Source organism: Sprattus sprattus (genome assembly GCF_963457725.1).
Source record: "Sprattus sprattus genome assembly, chromosome: 17".
NCBI lineage: Eukaryota > Metazoa > Chordata > Actinopteri > Clupeiformes > Clupeidae > Sprattus > Sprattus sprattus.
The window spans coordinates 24,740,400-24,755,399 of NC_137915.1; the positions used below are offsets into that span (position 1 = coordinate 24,740,400).

At 43.8% G+C, this 15,000-nt stretch overlaps 1 protein-coding gene across 1 annotated transcript in view; it reads left to right on the forward strand.

The window, feature by feature from the left end:
• Positions 1–15,000, forward strand: part of cnbd1 (cyclic nucleotide binding domain containing 1) — a gene marked incomplete at both ends in the record, with an annotated part of 22,256 nt that overhangs the window by 5,710 nt on the left and 1,546 nt on the right. The window contains 6 exons of the mRNA XM_080855444.1: positions 11,410–11,555; positions 11,925–12,013; positions 12,155–12,295; positions 12,522–12,654; positions 12,798–12,901; positions 13,488–13,635. Of these exons, the coding sequence (XP_080711570.1) occupies positions 11,410–11,555; positions 11,925–12,013; positions 12,155–12,295; positions 12,522–12,654; positions 12,798–12,901; positions 13,488–13,635 (761 nt within the window). The remainder of the gene's footprint in view (positions 1–11,409; positions 11,556–11,924; positions 12,014–12,154; positions 12,296–12,521; positions 12,655–12,797; positions 12,902–13,487; positions 13,636–15,000) is intronic.

Below are 15,000 nucleotides of genomic sequence, written 5' to 3' on the forward strand. Positions count from 1 at the left end.
ATGTTAGGGATTGCACAAGAAGATCATTTTAGAAAAGGGGGTGGGGCTGGGGTTCTATGGAAATATACTGGGGTTGGACTCAGCACGTTGAGCAAAGCATATAGCCCAACTTATTAAAAATTCAATTGAGTTCAAGAGACTCTTTTTTCATAAGTCAAAGTAGCTTTATTGTCAATAACTTAATATGTCAAGACATACAAAGGAATCGATAGGACGTTTCCCACTCTCCCACGGTGAAACATATAAGGCACAGGCACAACAGGCACAACAGATAAGACTAGACATTTCCTAAAACTAAGTAAAAATAAATATTCATAAATAAGTAATACAATCTTAAACGTCAACAAGTGCTAAAAGTGCAGAGTCCTGAGTGATTTTTTGGGGGGAGAGGGCCGGGGGTTAGGGGTTTCAGCTTTCTGGCAGACTGGAGGATATGGCTGGGGGGAGTGAGGGGAGAGAATTTAGCTGCCTGACCGCTTGGTGTATGAAGCCATTTTTTGAGTCTGGTGGTGCGGCAACGGAGGCTCCTATACCTTCTTCCAGAGGGTAGGAGGCTGAACAGACTGTGTGCGGGGTGGCTGGTGTCACTCGCAATCGAGGTAGCTTTCCGGATGAGGCGGGTGGTGTAAATGTGTTGCAAGGAAGGGAGTGGGGCACCAATGATCTTACCAGCTGTGTTCACTATGCGTTGCAGTGCTTTCTTGCTGTACAGGATGCTTTCAATGGTGCCCCGGTAGAAATTGTTCAGGATGGGAATGGGAGCTTTTGTTCTCTTGAGCTTGCGGAGAAAGTAGAGGCCCCGCTGGGCTTTCTTCGCCAGTGATGCAGAGTTGGTGGCCCAGGAGAGGTCCTCACTGATGTGCACCCCCAGGAATTTGGTGCCGCTTACTCGCTCCACAGCAGCGCCATCGATGGTCAGTGGTGGGTGTTCAGTGTGGCTTTTCCTGAAGTCAACCACAATCTCCTTTGTCTTGATGGTCAGTGGTGGGTGTTCAGTGTGGCTTTTCCTGAAGTCAACCACAATCTCCTTTGTTGTCTCTGCACCACGTGGTCAAAAGGTTAACCTCCTTCCTGTAGTGGGTCTCGTCGTTCTTGGTGATGAGACCCACCAGAGTTGTGTCATCCGCAAACTTCACCATGTGATTGGTACTGTAGGTTGGTGTGCAGTCGTGAGTCAGCAGAGTGAAGAGCAGGGGACTGAGCACACAGCCTTGAGGGGCCCCTGTGCTGAGTGTGATGCTGCTCGAGGTGTTGTTGCCGACTCGCACTGCTTATGGCCTCTCACTAAGGAAGTCCGGAATCCAATTGCAAAGGGAGGTGTTGATCCCCAGCTGGTCCAGTTTACAGATGAGTTTTTGTGGGATTATTGTATTAAAAGCTGAACTAAAGTCTATGAAAAGCATTCTCACATGTCGTTTTTTGTGGGCTTGTGTTATTTGTTGTTTCAAACCGTGCAAAGAAGCTGTTGAGGTCGTTGAGCAGAGAGATGTTGTCGTCTCAGGTCTATGATGCAGGCTTATAATCCGTTATGGTCTGGATGCCCTGCCACAGGCTGCGCGTGTCTCTGCTGTCCTTGAAGTAGCTGGTTATCTTTTTTGAGTAGTCCTGCTTTGCTCTTCTGATGCCACGGGACAGGCTGGCCCTCGCCGTTCTCAGGCCAATTCTATCCCCGGCTCTGAAGGCTTTGTCTCTGGCCCTCAGCAGCCGATGGACATCTCCAGTCAGCCATGGCTTCTTGTTAGCCCTAGTGATGATGGTCTTTGTGTGGGTTACATCATCAGTGCATTTACGAATGTAGGAGAAAACAGTGTCTGTAAGCTCCTCATTGTCTATGTGGTTAGTGTAGCTGCTTGCTTGAACATGCCCCAGTCTGTTGTCTCAAGACAGTCCTGAAGAGCACACCTTGATCCATCCGGCCACACTGTAATCTCTTTTCGAACCGCTTTTTCCATTTTCACTCTGGGCCTATATGCTGGCATTAGCATAACAGTGAGTTGGTCAGAAAGTCCGATGTGGGGGAGGGGGGAAGCCTTGTATGCTCCTTTGTATGAGGTATAGACCAAGTCCAAGGTGTTTTTCTCCCTTGTTGGGAAATTGACATGCTGATGAAATTTTGGTAGGACAGTCTTAAGATCAGCATGATTAAAATCTCCAGCGACAATAGTAAATCCATCTGGGTGTGCTGTCTGTTGTTCGCTGATGGCCTGATAAAGTTCACAAAGTGCCTCATTCCTGTCACCGCTGCAGGAGGTTGGAGGGTTATATACCGCGATTAGCAAAACCGCAGTAAATTCCCTTGGCAGATAGAACGGACGGCACTTTACGATCAAAAACTCCGCCAGTGGTGAACAGTGTCTGCATACTATCACAGCGTCCTGGCACCACGCGTCACGTATGTTAACACAAACTCCTCCACCGCGTTGTTTACATCCGTTAACGTGGGCTCTGTCCGCTTGATAGCATATAAGCTGCTCAAGATGTACAGCGGAGTCGGGATGTTGTCATTAAGCCATGTTTCAGTGAAAACAAGCACACAGCAGTTACTCACTGTCCGATTTGCTGACCTCAGCAGTCGTATATGGTCTATTTTGTTGTCCAAGGAGCGTACGTTAGCCATGATGATGGATGGTATGGCTGGGCGAGTTGGGCTAGACGCTAGCCTAGCTCGGATACCTCCGCGCTTTCCCCTCTTCTGCCTCCTTGCACACCGTTTCCGACGCCTCTTTATCGGAGCTGTAGTCGCAGTCAGGTCCGGTGTAATCATGGACTGGCGAAGTAATCCGAGCTCCTTGATGTTTGTCTCTGTTGTAGTATCCAACGCGTTGTAGATCTTGCTCTTGCAGATGTCTAGAAGATTCTGTTGACTGTACTTGTAATCCGATGCTATTTCCATGGTAAAGTTCCTAACAATAATAATTTCACTTGCTAATTACATTAAATATGTTGTAAATCTTGCTCTTGCAGATGTCTAGCAGAGCCTGTTGACTGTCCTTATAATCCGATGCAGACAGACGAGACGAACACGACAAACTTTCGGACAAACACTTATTAAATAAACAAAAACACTGTATTTTCGGAAGCGTGAGTGGTTGCTGCGTCTAGACGCGCCGCCGTCTCCATGATGTTTGGGCCATTCTTGACTGAAAACTGAGTGCCTGCAAGAACTTGTGTAAAACTTGACATCCTTGGGTGGGGTTATAACGTGGTCTATGCAATAGCTATGCAAGAGCTTTTCCAGCACCATCCAAAACACTCATCAACTCTTTTCCTCTGCTCTCAACTCCCCTGCAGAAACTGCTTCACCCCCTGCTCCAAACAACGCCGTAATGTAGTCAATAGCATACTAAATGAACAGTATTTAGAAACTGACCCCTTTTTCAGGTCTCACGTTAGCATTCAATGATTAACAAGTAGTCCATGTTAATGTAGAAGCTCGGGAATGTATGTATTAGTTGCTTGATTTCTCGAATGCTAAAGTACAGTACTCTGTGCAACCCTGATCTCTGTGTGTGTTCGCTTGTATGAGTACATTTCGTTGTTTGGATGCATACAGATGTGTGTGTGTGTGTGTGTGTGTATGTGGTGGAGCAGGGGCGTAGCAAGCGTTTCAAAAGTGAGGGGGATGGATGTGATTTGTTTATTAACAATAGAAACAATGGATACAATGACAGAGGTGTACAACATGTATAACATACAAGATATAAAAAGCATCCCTAAAATCACACTCGGAACACACGAAAAATAAGTCAAAACTCTGGTGAAAATACACAACAGTAGACTTGCTAAAGAATCAGAAATACTTTAATAATCCCAGGGGGAAATTATTTTTGTTACAAAGTACAAATATACAAACAATATAAATTAAGAACAATAAAAATTAAAATAAAATGTATACATACTGTATATACTGGTACTGTTATACCAACCAACAACCAACTGACCAATTGAACATATGACCAACTACCTCTACCTTATATAAAAGAACCAAAAGTGCTCTTTCTGCCCTCCTTACAGGAGACAAACTGTTCAGCAATCTTTTTTCTTTTTGCCCTGTCCAGCTTGTCTTTATGTACATTGCACACAGCAACACTGTTGAGGCGTGTTTGGGTCATGGTGCTGCGAAGCCATGTTTTTAGCCTCCGGTGACTGCTGAAACTCCTTTCTGATTCTGCTGATGACACAGGCACAACTAGGAGGAGTCGGGTCACTGTTTAGACTTGGTCAAAGAGACCACGGATCTCTGGGGTCATCCCTTGAATAACAGCAACAATTTCAGTACTAGACTGGAAGCTGTACTTCATTCTGAACAATGCAAGCTGAACTTTGAGGATGTCTGGGTTGATGTCTGGGTACTGTTGGACAACACCATGTATCTTTCCAGTTAAGAGAACTTGTTCCAGGTGCCTTAACATTTGCATTCCCTCCTGCTCAAATATTTCTCTAAACTGCATGTCAGCAACATCCAGAATTCAGTCCTGTAGTAGTCAGAAGGGGACACATGTACATGTGCAGGAGCATTACCTGTGAAGCGCTGAGGTGGGATATGGACACGAGGATAGGCAATAGGAGTGAGATGGAGTGTCTCACACATTCTTGTTGCTTTTGTGTAAAGAGCCTAAAAACTCAGGCAACAGCTGAAATCATACCATCTAGGGTCTGTGTTCTGGTCTGGAGGGACATATTCAAAACCTCCAACTCCCCTGTGATCTCCAAAGTAGCACATACAGTAGTAGCCCTGTGCCTTACTAGCCGCATCAGACTCACTCACTGCCATCTCAGCTAAAGCCTTCTTTATGCACTCATACAGAAAAGTACTTAGTGATATTTCTTGTCTGCTACAATAAATATCTTTGGCTCTGATCCGAACCATCTCAGCTTCCTTGATTGAGACTCCACTCTACAACCAACGAGAACCACCTTTTGTAGTTAAGAGTATTAGACTAAAATATAGAGAGAATCTTACAGTTGGTCTCAATCAAGGAAGCTGAGATGGTTCGGATCAGAGCCAAAGATATTTATTGTAGCAGACAAGAAATATCACTAAGTACTTTTCTGAGCCTAAGTATAACAGAGTTCTCAATCAAGGAAGCTGAGATGGTTCGGATCAGAGCCAAAGATATTTATTGTAGCAGACAAGAAATATCACTAAGTACTTTTCTGAGCCTAAGTATAACAGAGTTCTTTCAGGGCACACGCAAGCCTGCGTGGATCCGTCCTGGAGAGGAGATGGTGTCGTCTCTCGTGATTCCTGCTCTGATCGACCCGAGTCTGGCTCACAGCCTAATTTAACAGCCAGTATAATTACGTAAGCCAAATAGAATGTATAACATCTCTACCAAAGGATTACACACACACATAGGAACACGTAAACAGTACCCATGCCCTTGCCCTTGGGCCTGATAAACCGGGCGCCTCGGGGGAATGCTACATGGTACTTACACAGAGGGGCCTGGTCAGATACAGAGTGAAACTGTCTTCAACAGGCACCAGCTGCCTTTAGTATACGTTATGGTGACATGTTAACCTTTCCTGGGTTTGGGCCTACCTGGTCCCTGATAAACACACCATTTTCTAAATATCTGCTAACGTTACGCATATATAGCTACAGTAATGGCATATAAAAAGAGATGAAAATGCCACCGGACATTAAACTTTACGAACACAAATGACAAAAGACAACCTAGCTACTGTAGCTAGCTAACAGCCTAATGTTACTGTAAATGATAGGTTCAGTTAGCTAACGTTAGCTCAGGTTGTATCTACCTAGTTACGATAGCAATTTGTACCAGTATTAAAGAGTTAAGCTTTACATTGATGTAACACATTAACGGTGATAACACGTGTACGGCAAACACTAAAGATATTACATTTCTTAAAAGCACTGGACTATTGGTTGAATTCCAGTGTAGAATGCGGTCTGTTAAGACCGCTGGGAAGTATAACACACCGTTGCCATGAAAAACAGAGCGTTGCTATGGACGCAGTTCTGTTCACACAGCCTACGACGTAGCTACGGCGGCAGTTCGACGCAAGGCATTTGTGCAAAACTGTGGAAAAACTGCAGAAAAAGTGTGGGTGTTGAACCCTCTCACCGGGAAAAGTGTGGGTGTTAAAACACCCACATCCCCCACGGGTGCGACGCGCCTGTGGTGGAGGGATATTTGTGTGTGTTTGTTGCCTTTATGGTACTCGTTTTTCTACAGTACCGTTTGTACAGTACCAGTTATTTTGGACCTGACGGTGGCAGTTTATACTCCTACAGTAGAGGTTGGATACCCGACCCGGGCCCGTCGGAAAATGTCAGCCAGGTTCGCCCAAATGTTTAGAAATAATACTCGGGCTCGGGTCGCACTCTGACACATCAGCACTATAAGGCATTGCCCCGCAAACAGGGAACGTCCCCAGGACGTTCACAGTCTACCTTTGGTCCTCCTGTGACGTTCGCATGAGTCTTAAATCGGACTTTTAGGGAACATTATAATTTGGTCTCTCAGCACACGTCACCAGGACGTCCTTCAAAAAAGTCCCTGTAACCTTTACCTGCAGGTCCTCTGCGTGACGTTCGAATGAGCCTTAAAGCGGACTATTAGGGAACCTTATAATTTGGTCTGTTAGCACACGTCCCCAGGACGTCCTTTAAAAACGTCCCCATAACCTTTACCTGAAGGTCCTCTGCGTGACGTTCGCATGAGCCTTAAAACGGTCTTTTAGGGAACCTTCTTATTTGGTCTCTCAGCATACGTCCCCAGAACGTCCTTCAAAAACGTCCCTGTTACCTTTACCTGTGGTCCACTGCGGGACGTTCGCATGAGCCTTAAAACTGCCCCCTTGACGTCCTCTGATGGTCCTCTCTGAACCAGAGGTTCCGATAGAGAAAAATGTTTTTCATTTGCCCGACATTGTGTAATGATAAGCCGGACAAATATCTGACCTATTTCTGCTTCTAAATTAGCCTATTGAAGAAAACTGACGGCCTGCGTAGCTTAAATAATAACATAATCAGGTAGTTTAGAATGCAACATGTTTATTTTCCTAAGTTTACAATGGGAAACAAAAACCTTAATGTCTGATGCGCATAAGTGGCCTTTAATCGCAACCTGTGGCGTTTAAATGAGCGCAGCAACATGGTCATTGCTCTGTTCAATGAGAGCAGAGATTCCTAAATTATTCGACCCTCTTGTGAATCCTTTGCATCGCCTTTTCGCAGTGCTAACAGAACATTTTACTGTGACTATCAATTACCTCGCACCTTAGCCAAGAGAACTTGTCACTCCATAACGACATAAACGCCCGACATTTCTGCTTTTTTCTCTGGTGATGCTGTTCGAACATTTAGGGCTTCAGGTATTCAGTGTTTGGAAAGTTCACTTTCTACATGAACTAGCTCAGTTAATTGTTCATAATTCAAAATGTTGAACTAAGTTCACAGCTCCAATTTTCAATATGCTGCGAGTGCCAGCTATAACAAATCTCTGTCTGCAAGCCTACCGCTCTCGGCTCCTGCGCGCTAACGCACGGGCAGAGACAGTAGGCTATAATAAAATGAAACCCTTTCAAACTCAACACTGCAGGTATTACAGGTTCATCCTCGTCAGACGGCTTACCCTCATCAGTTGTGCTTGGCCTCTGAAAAAAAGCTTTTAAGGCTAGCCTGCTTGGCCATGTTGGATCCTTCTCACTCAGTTCGCTCCTCGTTTGAAACCGAGGGTTTGCACTTTATTTAAAATGCAGCATATGCGTGTTGTTAAATAACTTTCTAACGGCAGATTAGCCTGTTCCTTTAAAACATAATAAGGGCAGTACACGTTTGCTTTATAGGCTTAAATATTAGGATTGTTGTCAAATCCAGATTGTGTTTGCGAGACGGGATTTTTAAGAAATTCCAATCAGACAATTTGACCGGTGAGCTCTACGTTCTGTTGCAGCATCTTTGAAGGCCTGTGGAAAGCTCAATGTTAAAGCTAGACACTTCATAGACCTTCCTATGTATGCATTGGAATCATGCAGACATTACATTTATAGCACAGATCAGTAGAGAAGCATTCATATCTATTTTATTTCATCATTCTTAGTTTGGCTTGTTATTCTGCCTCCCTGCCCAGGGACGTGCCATGGATGTTAATTAAAAAAAGGAATCATTAAGGAAAACCCTCAATGCGTAGTGACTGAGATCGCTACAATATGCTTTTCCTCAAACCCTCGGAAAAAAATGACTAAATTTGTTGGCTGTCTCACACTGTGATAAACGTGTTAAAGTGACACAATAGTAATCAGACAGTGTTAGACAGTGGGTAGCAATGTGGTTTAGTAATAGGAAGGTTTACGGTTCAATTCCCATGCCTGCAATCAAGTTTGTAACCGTGTGTGTGTGTGTCTATGCATATCATGTGAAATCAGTGGTGGTCCGTCGGGGCCTTCAAGGCCTTCTCTGCTGGCCTAAACATCATCAGAAAATAAATGTAATAAATACATTTAATTTTAATATTTTCTTTTCATAAATATGTATTCAATTATTCCTCATAGTCCATTATCTTCATTGCATAGCTTCCAGCGTTGTTAATTTATGTTAGAGCTTTCATCCAATCATATTTCAGCTATCATGTGTTGCCACGCTCCGAGAAACCTTCCCCGAGAACAGAATTCTTCCCTGAGGCCTTCAGAATTCACATTGAAGGCCCGTGTACATCTGATTGGTTTTCACAACTGGCTGTTTCAGTTCATTTAAGTTGAATGAACTGAAACAGACAGTTGTGACAACCAATCAGATTTCGAGTTGGCGACACTGGGCCTTCTAGAAGGCCCGGAATATTTCTTTCCTCGCGTTGAACGTGACACGTAAACGTCCTTTGATTGGATACTGAGGCAGACCGGTGCAGTGCTTCAGTGCTCAGTTTAGCTGGCTAATGCGAAAACGGAAAACGACGTACATCGGTTTCAATGCTTATTATGCTAGTTGTTTCAATTGGTAAGACTAAATATAATTACATTAACCAACTCAAATAAACTAGTTTACACCAACTTGATAATTCCAGTTTTTGATACAATTACAACGCCATTTTCAAGACGGAACTTTCAAGAAAAACTGGATATCGTGAGGATGGGAAGTTTAATGAAACTGCTTTGCAGGTGGGACAATGCGATGTTTAGTGGACAAACTTGTTTAAGCTCTCATAGGCTACTTTCGGTAGACTTAATACAACTTTGTAGACTAATCCCTGAAAATCGCCTTTTATTTTTAAGTAGTGACAGTAATATCCAAGCGATCATATAACTGAGAGTTTACTACTCTCAATGTATTGTTAATACGGGTGTATTGATTTTAAATGCTCCGGAAATATTAATAAAGTCTGTTGTACTCGACTATGTTAAGGTGATGCAATGCTCACTTATACTGCCTTTCTGTATAAATATAATGGTTCGAGAGCCATGGCGTCATAATGATAGTATTAGGAGGTGGATTCACTCAGTTTAACATCGTGTAGGACATCGCTGAAGGCCCAGTCGTGAAATGCACGGACCGCCACTGTGTGAAATGTGTAATATAAATGAACTTGAACTTGTGTGTGTGTGCGCCCTGTAAGCAAAATGACGGCTCCGCGATCTATTATTTTTTTATTTTCTTCATTTAGCTCAGCAAAAACGGTCGTGCCTGCTACGTCCGCGGTGCGTCCTTGAATAATGTCCCCAGGACGTCTAAAACATAGACATATTATGTGTATGCGTCTAAAACACGTTTCCCAAGTCACCACAATGCCCTCAGGACGTTCTTGCAACTTCCTGCAGAACGTTCCCAGGACCTATAGAAACACGTTCCCCAGACGTAACCACAACGCCCTCGGGAGGTGTTTGCAACGTCCTGCATAGCGTCCCCAGGACCTATAGAAAACGTTTCCCAGTTGTCACCGCAACGTCCTCGGGACGGTCTTGGAACGTCGTGCAAAACGTCCTTGAGTTGTCAAGGGAACCATTCACATTTACGTTTTTAGAACGTTCAGAGAGACCATTACAGGACGTCGAGGGGACGTAATTTTGCTTACAGGGTGAACATTCCATATTTAAAATATCTTAATAAGTAGTGAAGTCAACATGTCTGCTTCACATGATGCAGAAGGTTGTTTTTGAGAATAAAATAAATCACATTTAGGATAACAGCCTTCTTCCTGTGGCGGGAATTTGTCCAACGCAACAGGCGGAACACTGGCTTCATGGAGGAGGTTAAATAGAAACTGTCATCTCGAGAGTTAAAATGATACTCTACTCTGCATGGAGATATCTCTGCTTAGTAGTCGATGCGATGTTGGATATGTCCAATGTAAGAAGTATGAAGTTTTAATGAAATATAATTGATGCTATCCTCCACAACAACATAGATGAATCCTCGACGGTTGGACTATGTTGATAGTTTTATAACGAATAGCAGTTGCAGTGCACTTAAAGTTTTCAAGAAAAATAAATATGATGTAGCATATAAAGTGAGTTTTATTTAGGCCTAGCAGATGCCTGGTGTGTGTAATGTGTAGGATATTTCATTCAGTTCTTGCAATGTGAATACTCTTTTCATTTCAATATGCTCATTGGCCCTCTTGTGCGCGCTTTTGCGTTTAACAGCGCCTTTTTGTGTGAGCGAGTGCATTTCTCTGTTGATGCCCGAGTTTAGTAAAGGCAGGCCATTCATAAAAAACGTACGTAAATGTGTCATTAGTCAAGACAGTTGAGACATTGACTACGCACTACTCTGTTGGACGCGGGCCGGGCTCGGACAGAAAAAATCGGCCCGATCCACACTCTATCCTACAGATGTTCTAGTCTGTAATTAAATGCCAAAAGAAGACGCATGCCTAACAGCACAGAACACTGATCTAAAAAAATTACAAAAAACGCTTTGTTATCAGTGGTGCAGCTGGGGCGACAGCTATGCTTTCGCTTTCTAGCCAGCTATGTTCTGTACAAAATTTGCAATGGCTGAATGGTAAAGGCTACCTTGTTTAGGCTAACCTAATATATATAAAAAATATAATGTTTGCATTTTAAATAAATATTTCTGGTCTAATGTTCTGTCAATATGTTAGTAAATTTGAACATTTGCTTGCACTCTGAGTATATATAGGTCTGTATGTGTGTGTGTGTTAGTGCATGTGTGTATGCTAGGCTACATGTGTCATAAAAAGTTATGTATAATTAAGCCCAGTATTGTTTATTATTGTTAAATATTTGAAAGCTACATGCCACAGTTGTTTGTGATGTTGAAATGTTTTTAATAATGGAGCGTATGTTGAAGTAAATACAAACACAGTGTTTTGTTTTTGATTTTTACCGTGGTATCGAATTGGGTATCGAGAACACATTTTCTGGTAATATGACGTGCCTAGTATCTATGCTAATGTGTGCGTGTGTACGCGTGTGTTTTAGTCCTGTAGAGCGATCACAGTCGGAGCATCAGCTGATCCAGTCTGCGCTGAAGTTGTTCCCTGTACTGATAGACCAGATTGACCCTCCGGAACTGCACTACATCAGCAGAATTGTCATGATAGAGACCTTGGATCGGGGCCACATCAGTGAGACAAACATATGCACATACACACACACACACACACACACACACACACACACACACACACACACACACACACACAGATAGCGTGCTTGTTCCCATATTGAATGTTTGAATTATCACATACACACACACACACACACACACACACACACACACACACACACACACACACACACACACACACACACACACACACACACACACTGAAGATCGTTGAGGTTTCATTACATCTAAACCCCTTAACTTTCCTCACCCATTTTATTCAATCCTCTCTTTTCTCTCCTCTCATATCTGCTTTTGTCCTGCTTTTGTACTCACCCTCATCTCCTGTCCTCTCCTCTCCACAAAATATTCGGTTCCATCTGTGCAGTATTTGTGGAGAGTGGGTTTTACATAGTGCTGAGGGGTTCAGTGAGGCCATATTCAGACAGCAGCTCTCCTGAAGAAAAGAAACCAGAGGTGAGGATCAGCCATGTCCACACACAACTCAGAAAGTTCTCCATAGAACCTTTTACCTGTGAAGGATCCTTCTGAATGATAGTTAAAAGATCTTTTAAATATTTTTTTGACCTTAGAATATTCCTGGGTTCTCTTCTCTAGATTGGCGCAGGCGGAAGCTTCGGTTCACTTCAAGAGAACCCGGAGGAGTCCAGCAGCACTAAGGTGATCCGGTGTGTGCAGACCCAAGAACCATGCGAGATCCTCAAGATACCCCAGTCCAGCTATGCCAAACTGAGAAAGGTAACATTCTTTCCCTTTTCTCTGTCTTTTTCTTTATCTCCCTCCTTTTCTCTCCCTTCCTCTCTCTCTCTCTCCATCTCACACACACACAGAAAAAGATTTATAAATGATTTACTTTATTATTGAAATAATTTATGTGTCAGTATCTACGAGGATGAAACAGAATTTCTTGTTTGAGCCTGTATTGCCTTACGGTACGAGACGGTACGCTCATCCACTCCTGCAGGAACTCCAGGGAAAAACCTTTGAATTGAAAGAGAGTCTGATCAAGCGCTGCAACTTCTACCTGAACTGGCCAAGACTCCCTATCCACAAGCTGGCCAATCTCATCCAGATGCAGAATTTCCCTGCTAATCATGGTACGGAAAACTAACGTCATACTTTACATCTTAGGCACACAAACAGTATCAGTTTGCATACATACTCTATCTATTTGCAAACATACATTACAGTATCCAGTATCCATGCCCAATGTACTGAGAGACCCCTACTCCTCATGCAGTGCTGGCTAAGGAGGGAAAGGTGTGCCAGTTTGTGGCCTTCATTCATCAGGGCGAGTGTAATATCCTGCAAGATATCGGGGCTCTGATGAAACCACTGAAGAGGGTGAGCCAGTGTTTGGGTTATGTGTGTGTGTGGGTGTGTATGTTTCTATGTATGTATGTATGTGTGTGTGTGTGTGTGTGTGTGTGTGTGCCTGTGAGAGTATGTGAGCATATGTGTGTGTTTGTGTGTTTATACCTCCCATAATGTTTGATTTAAATCAATGTGGTGGTGTGTGATTGCATTTACATAACTCTTACCTACACCTTTCTGTTATCTGTAATCAGAGTTATCATGTACATTGTGCATGTTTATCCTGTATGTGTGTGTGTGTGTGTGTCTGTTTGTGTGTTTATGAACGTGACACTGCTTTCACCTCCCATAATGTTTGATTTAAATCAATGTGGTGTGTGATTGCATCTTCATAACTCTTACTTCCACCTTTCTGTTATCTGTAATCAGAGTTATTATGTACATTGTGCATGATTATCCTGTATTTGTGTGTGTGTGTGTGTGTGTGTGTGTGTGTGTGTGTGTGTGTGTGTGTGTGTGTGTGTGTGTGTGTGTGTGTGTGTGTGTGTGTGTGTGTGTGTGTGTGTGTGTGTGTGTGTGTGTGTGTGTGTGTGTGTGTGTGTGTGTGTGTGTGTAGGGCCGCATCAACTGTATGGTTGTTGGGCAGTTAGGTCCGTTTGAGTCCATTGGGGAGGTGAGTCTCCTGATGGACACGCCCTCTCCTTGTACTATCATCACCCGCACACCCGTGCAGGCAGGGATCATTCCTCCTGACATACTACAAGGTGAGTGAAAACACACACACACACACACACACACACACACACACACACACACACACACACACACACACAATGACAATTTCTTATAGACTAACACATGCCTTGTTATGTAGCTTACCACTAACGCACTCCATACACTTCCATTCACTCCTTCAGGTCTGAAAAATGCTCTACATTTAATGTTGATTGATAGGCCTGATGGAATCACACTCAGGCACTCATGAAATGTAAACAAACAGATGAGTTCAACCAGCGATAGATCATGGCATGTTAAAAACTATGGAGATGTTTGGTTAAAGTTGTAGATATGTCTTTGCAGCGGACCGAAAGAAAGGAGGCATGGATATTGAAATGTCTGCGTGGAAGATATTTTATTATTATTGAGTGGAACTAGACTTAAAAAACAAACCATAGATAAAGCATATATTGAATAGCAGAAACAGGAAAACTATAATAATATTTGAAAGTGAAGTTATGTCTGCCAAAAAACATGGCAGCCTACTAGGGCTATTTTATCCCTCTGCCAAAACCTCGACCCCTCAACCTCCTGAGTTTATAGACAGCCTTAGACAGTCTCCAAAACTCTCATTCTGATGTCACATAAGTACACAACTCCTCTAGGGTAGACAGGTTGTGTCAGAAGTATGTTGATGAAGCGTAAAGCAGACTTCTGGCTCTCTCCCTAATTTGTAATGCTTTTGCTCAGTCTGTCCCCTCTGATCATGTAAAAGCCTTCAGATCTCGGGTCCTTCTCTGGCGAGGCTCGTATACAGCTCTGTACACTTGGCCGCAAGTGCTGGTGTTATGACATGGCGAGTGCCAAATCTAATAATAAGAGCGTACTGCAGCACTGCCTGTGGAGCTGCACGTGGAGCGCCCAACACCCTTCAACAGCACAGCGCAGCACAGGCGTGGCTGTTTGGATCAGGCTGAACTGATGGCAAAGACAAATCATGGAATATTGGGCCGAAATGTGTGCTGCGATCTGTAGTCCTCCAGGGGCCCTAAAGCCTTTGGAACGGGTGGCGGGTGTTTGTGTGGGATTTCCCCCCGTTTCTCTCTACTTAGCCCCTCTTTTCTGGCTCCGTGAGGGGTGAGATAGCTCTCTCCGTCGGTGCGAGCCCACTCCTGCAGGCAGACAGCCGTGGAGGTCAGAGCCCTGTAGGAGGAGGAGGAGGAGGAGCGGCAGCAGCTGAGATCTCCCGCGCTGGAGCTGATTCAGCGAGCTCAGGAAGAACAGCTGATTCCCAAAGCCTGCGCTAATAAGCAGAAGACTTTGGACCGATGGATCACTATGACTCGTTTCCCAGAAGAGTCCGCTGTATCTGATAGAATTTGAAATGCCTCTCAGAGCTGTCCAGAGCTATC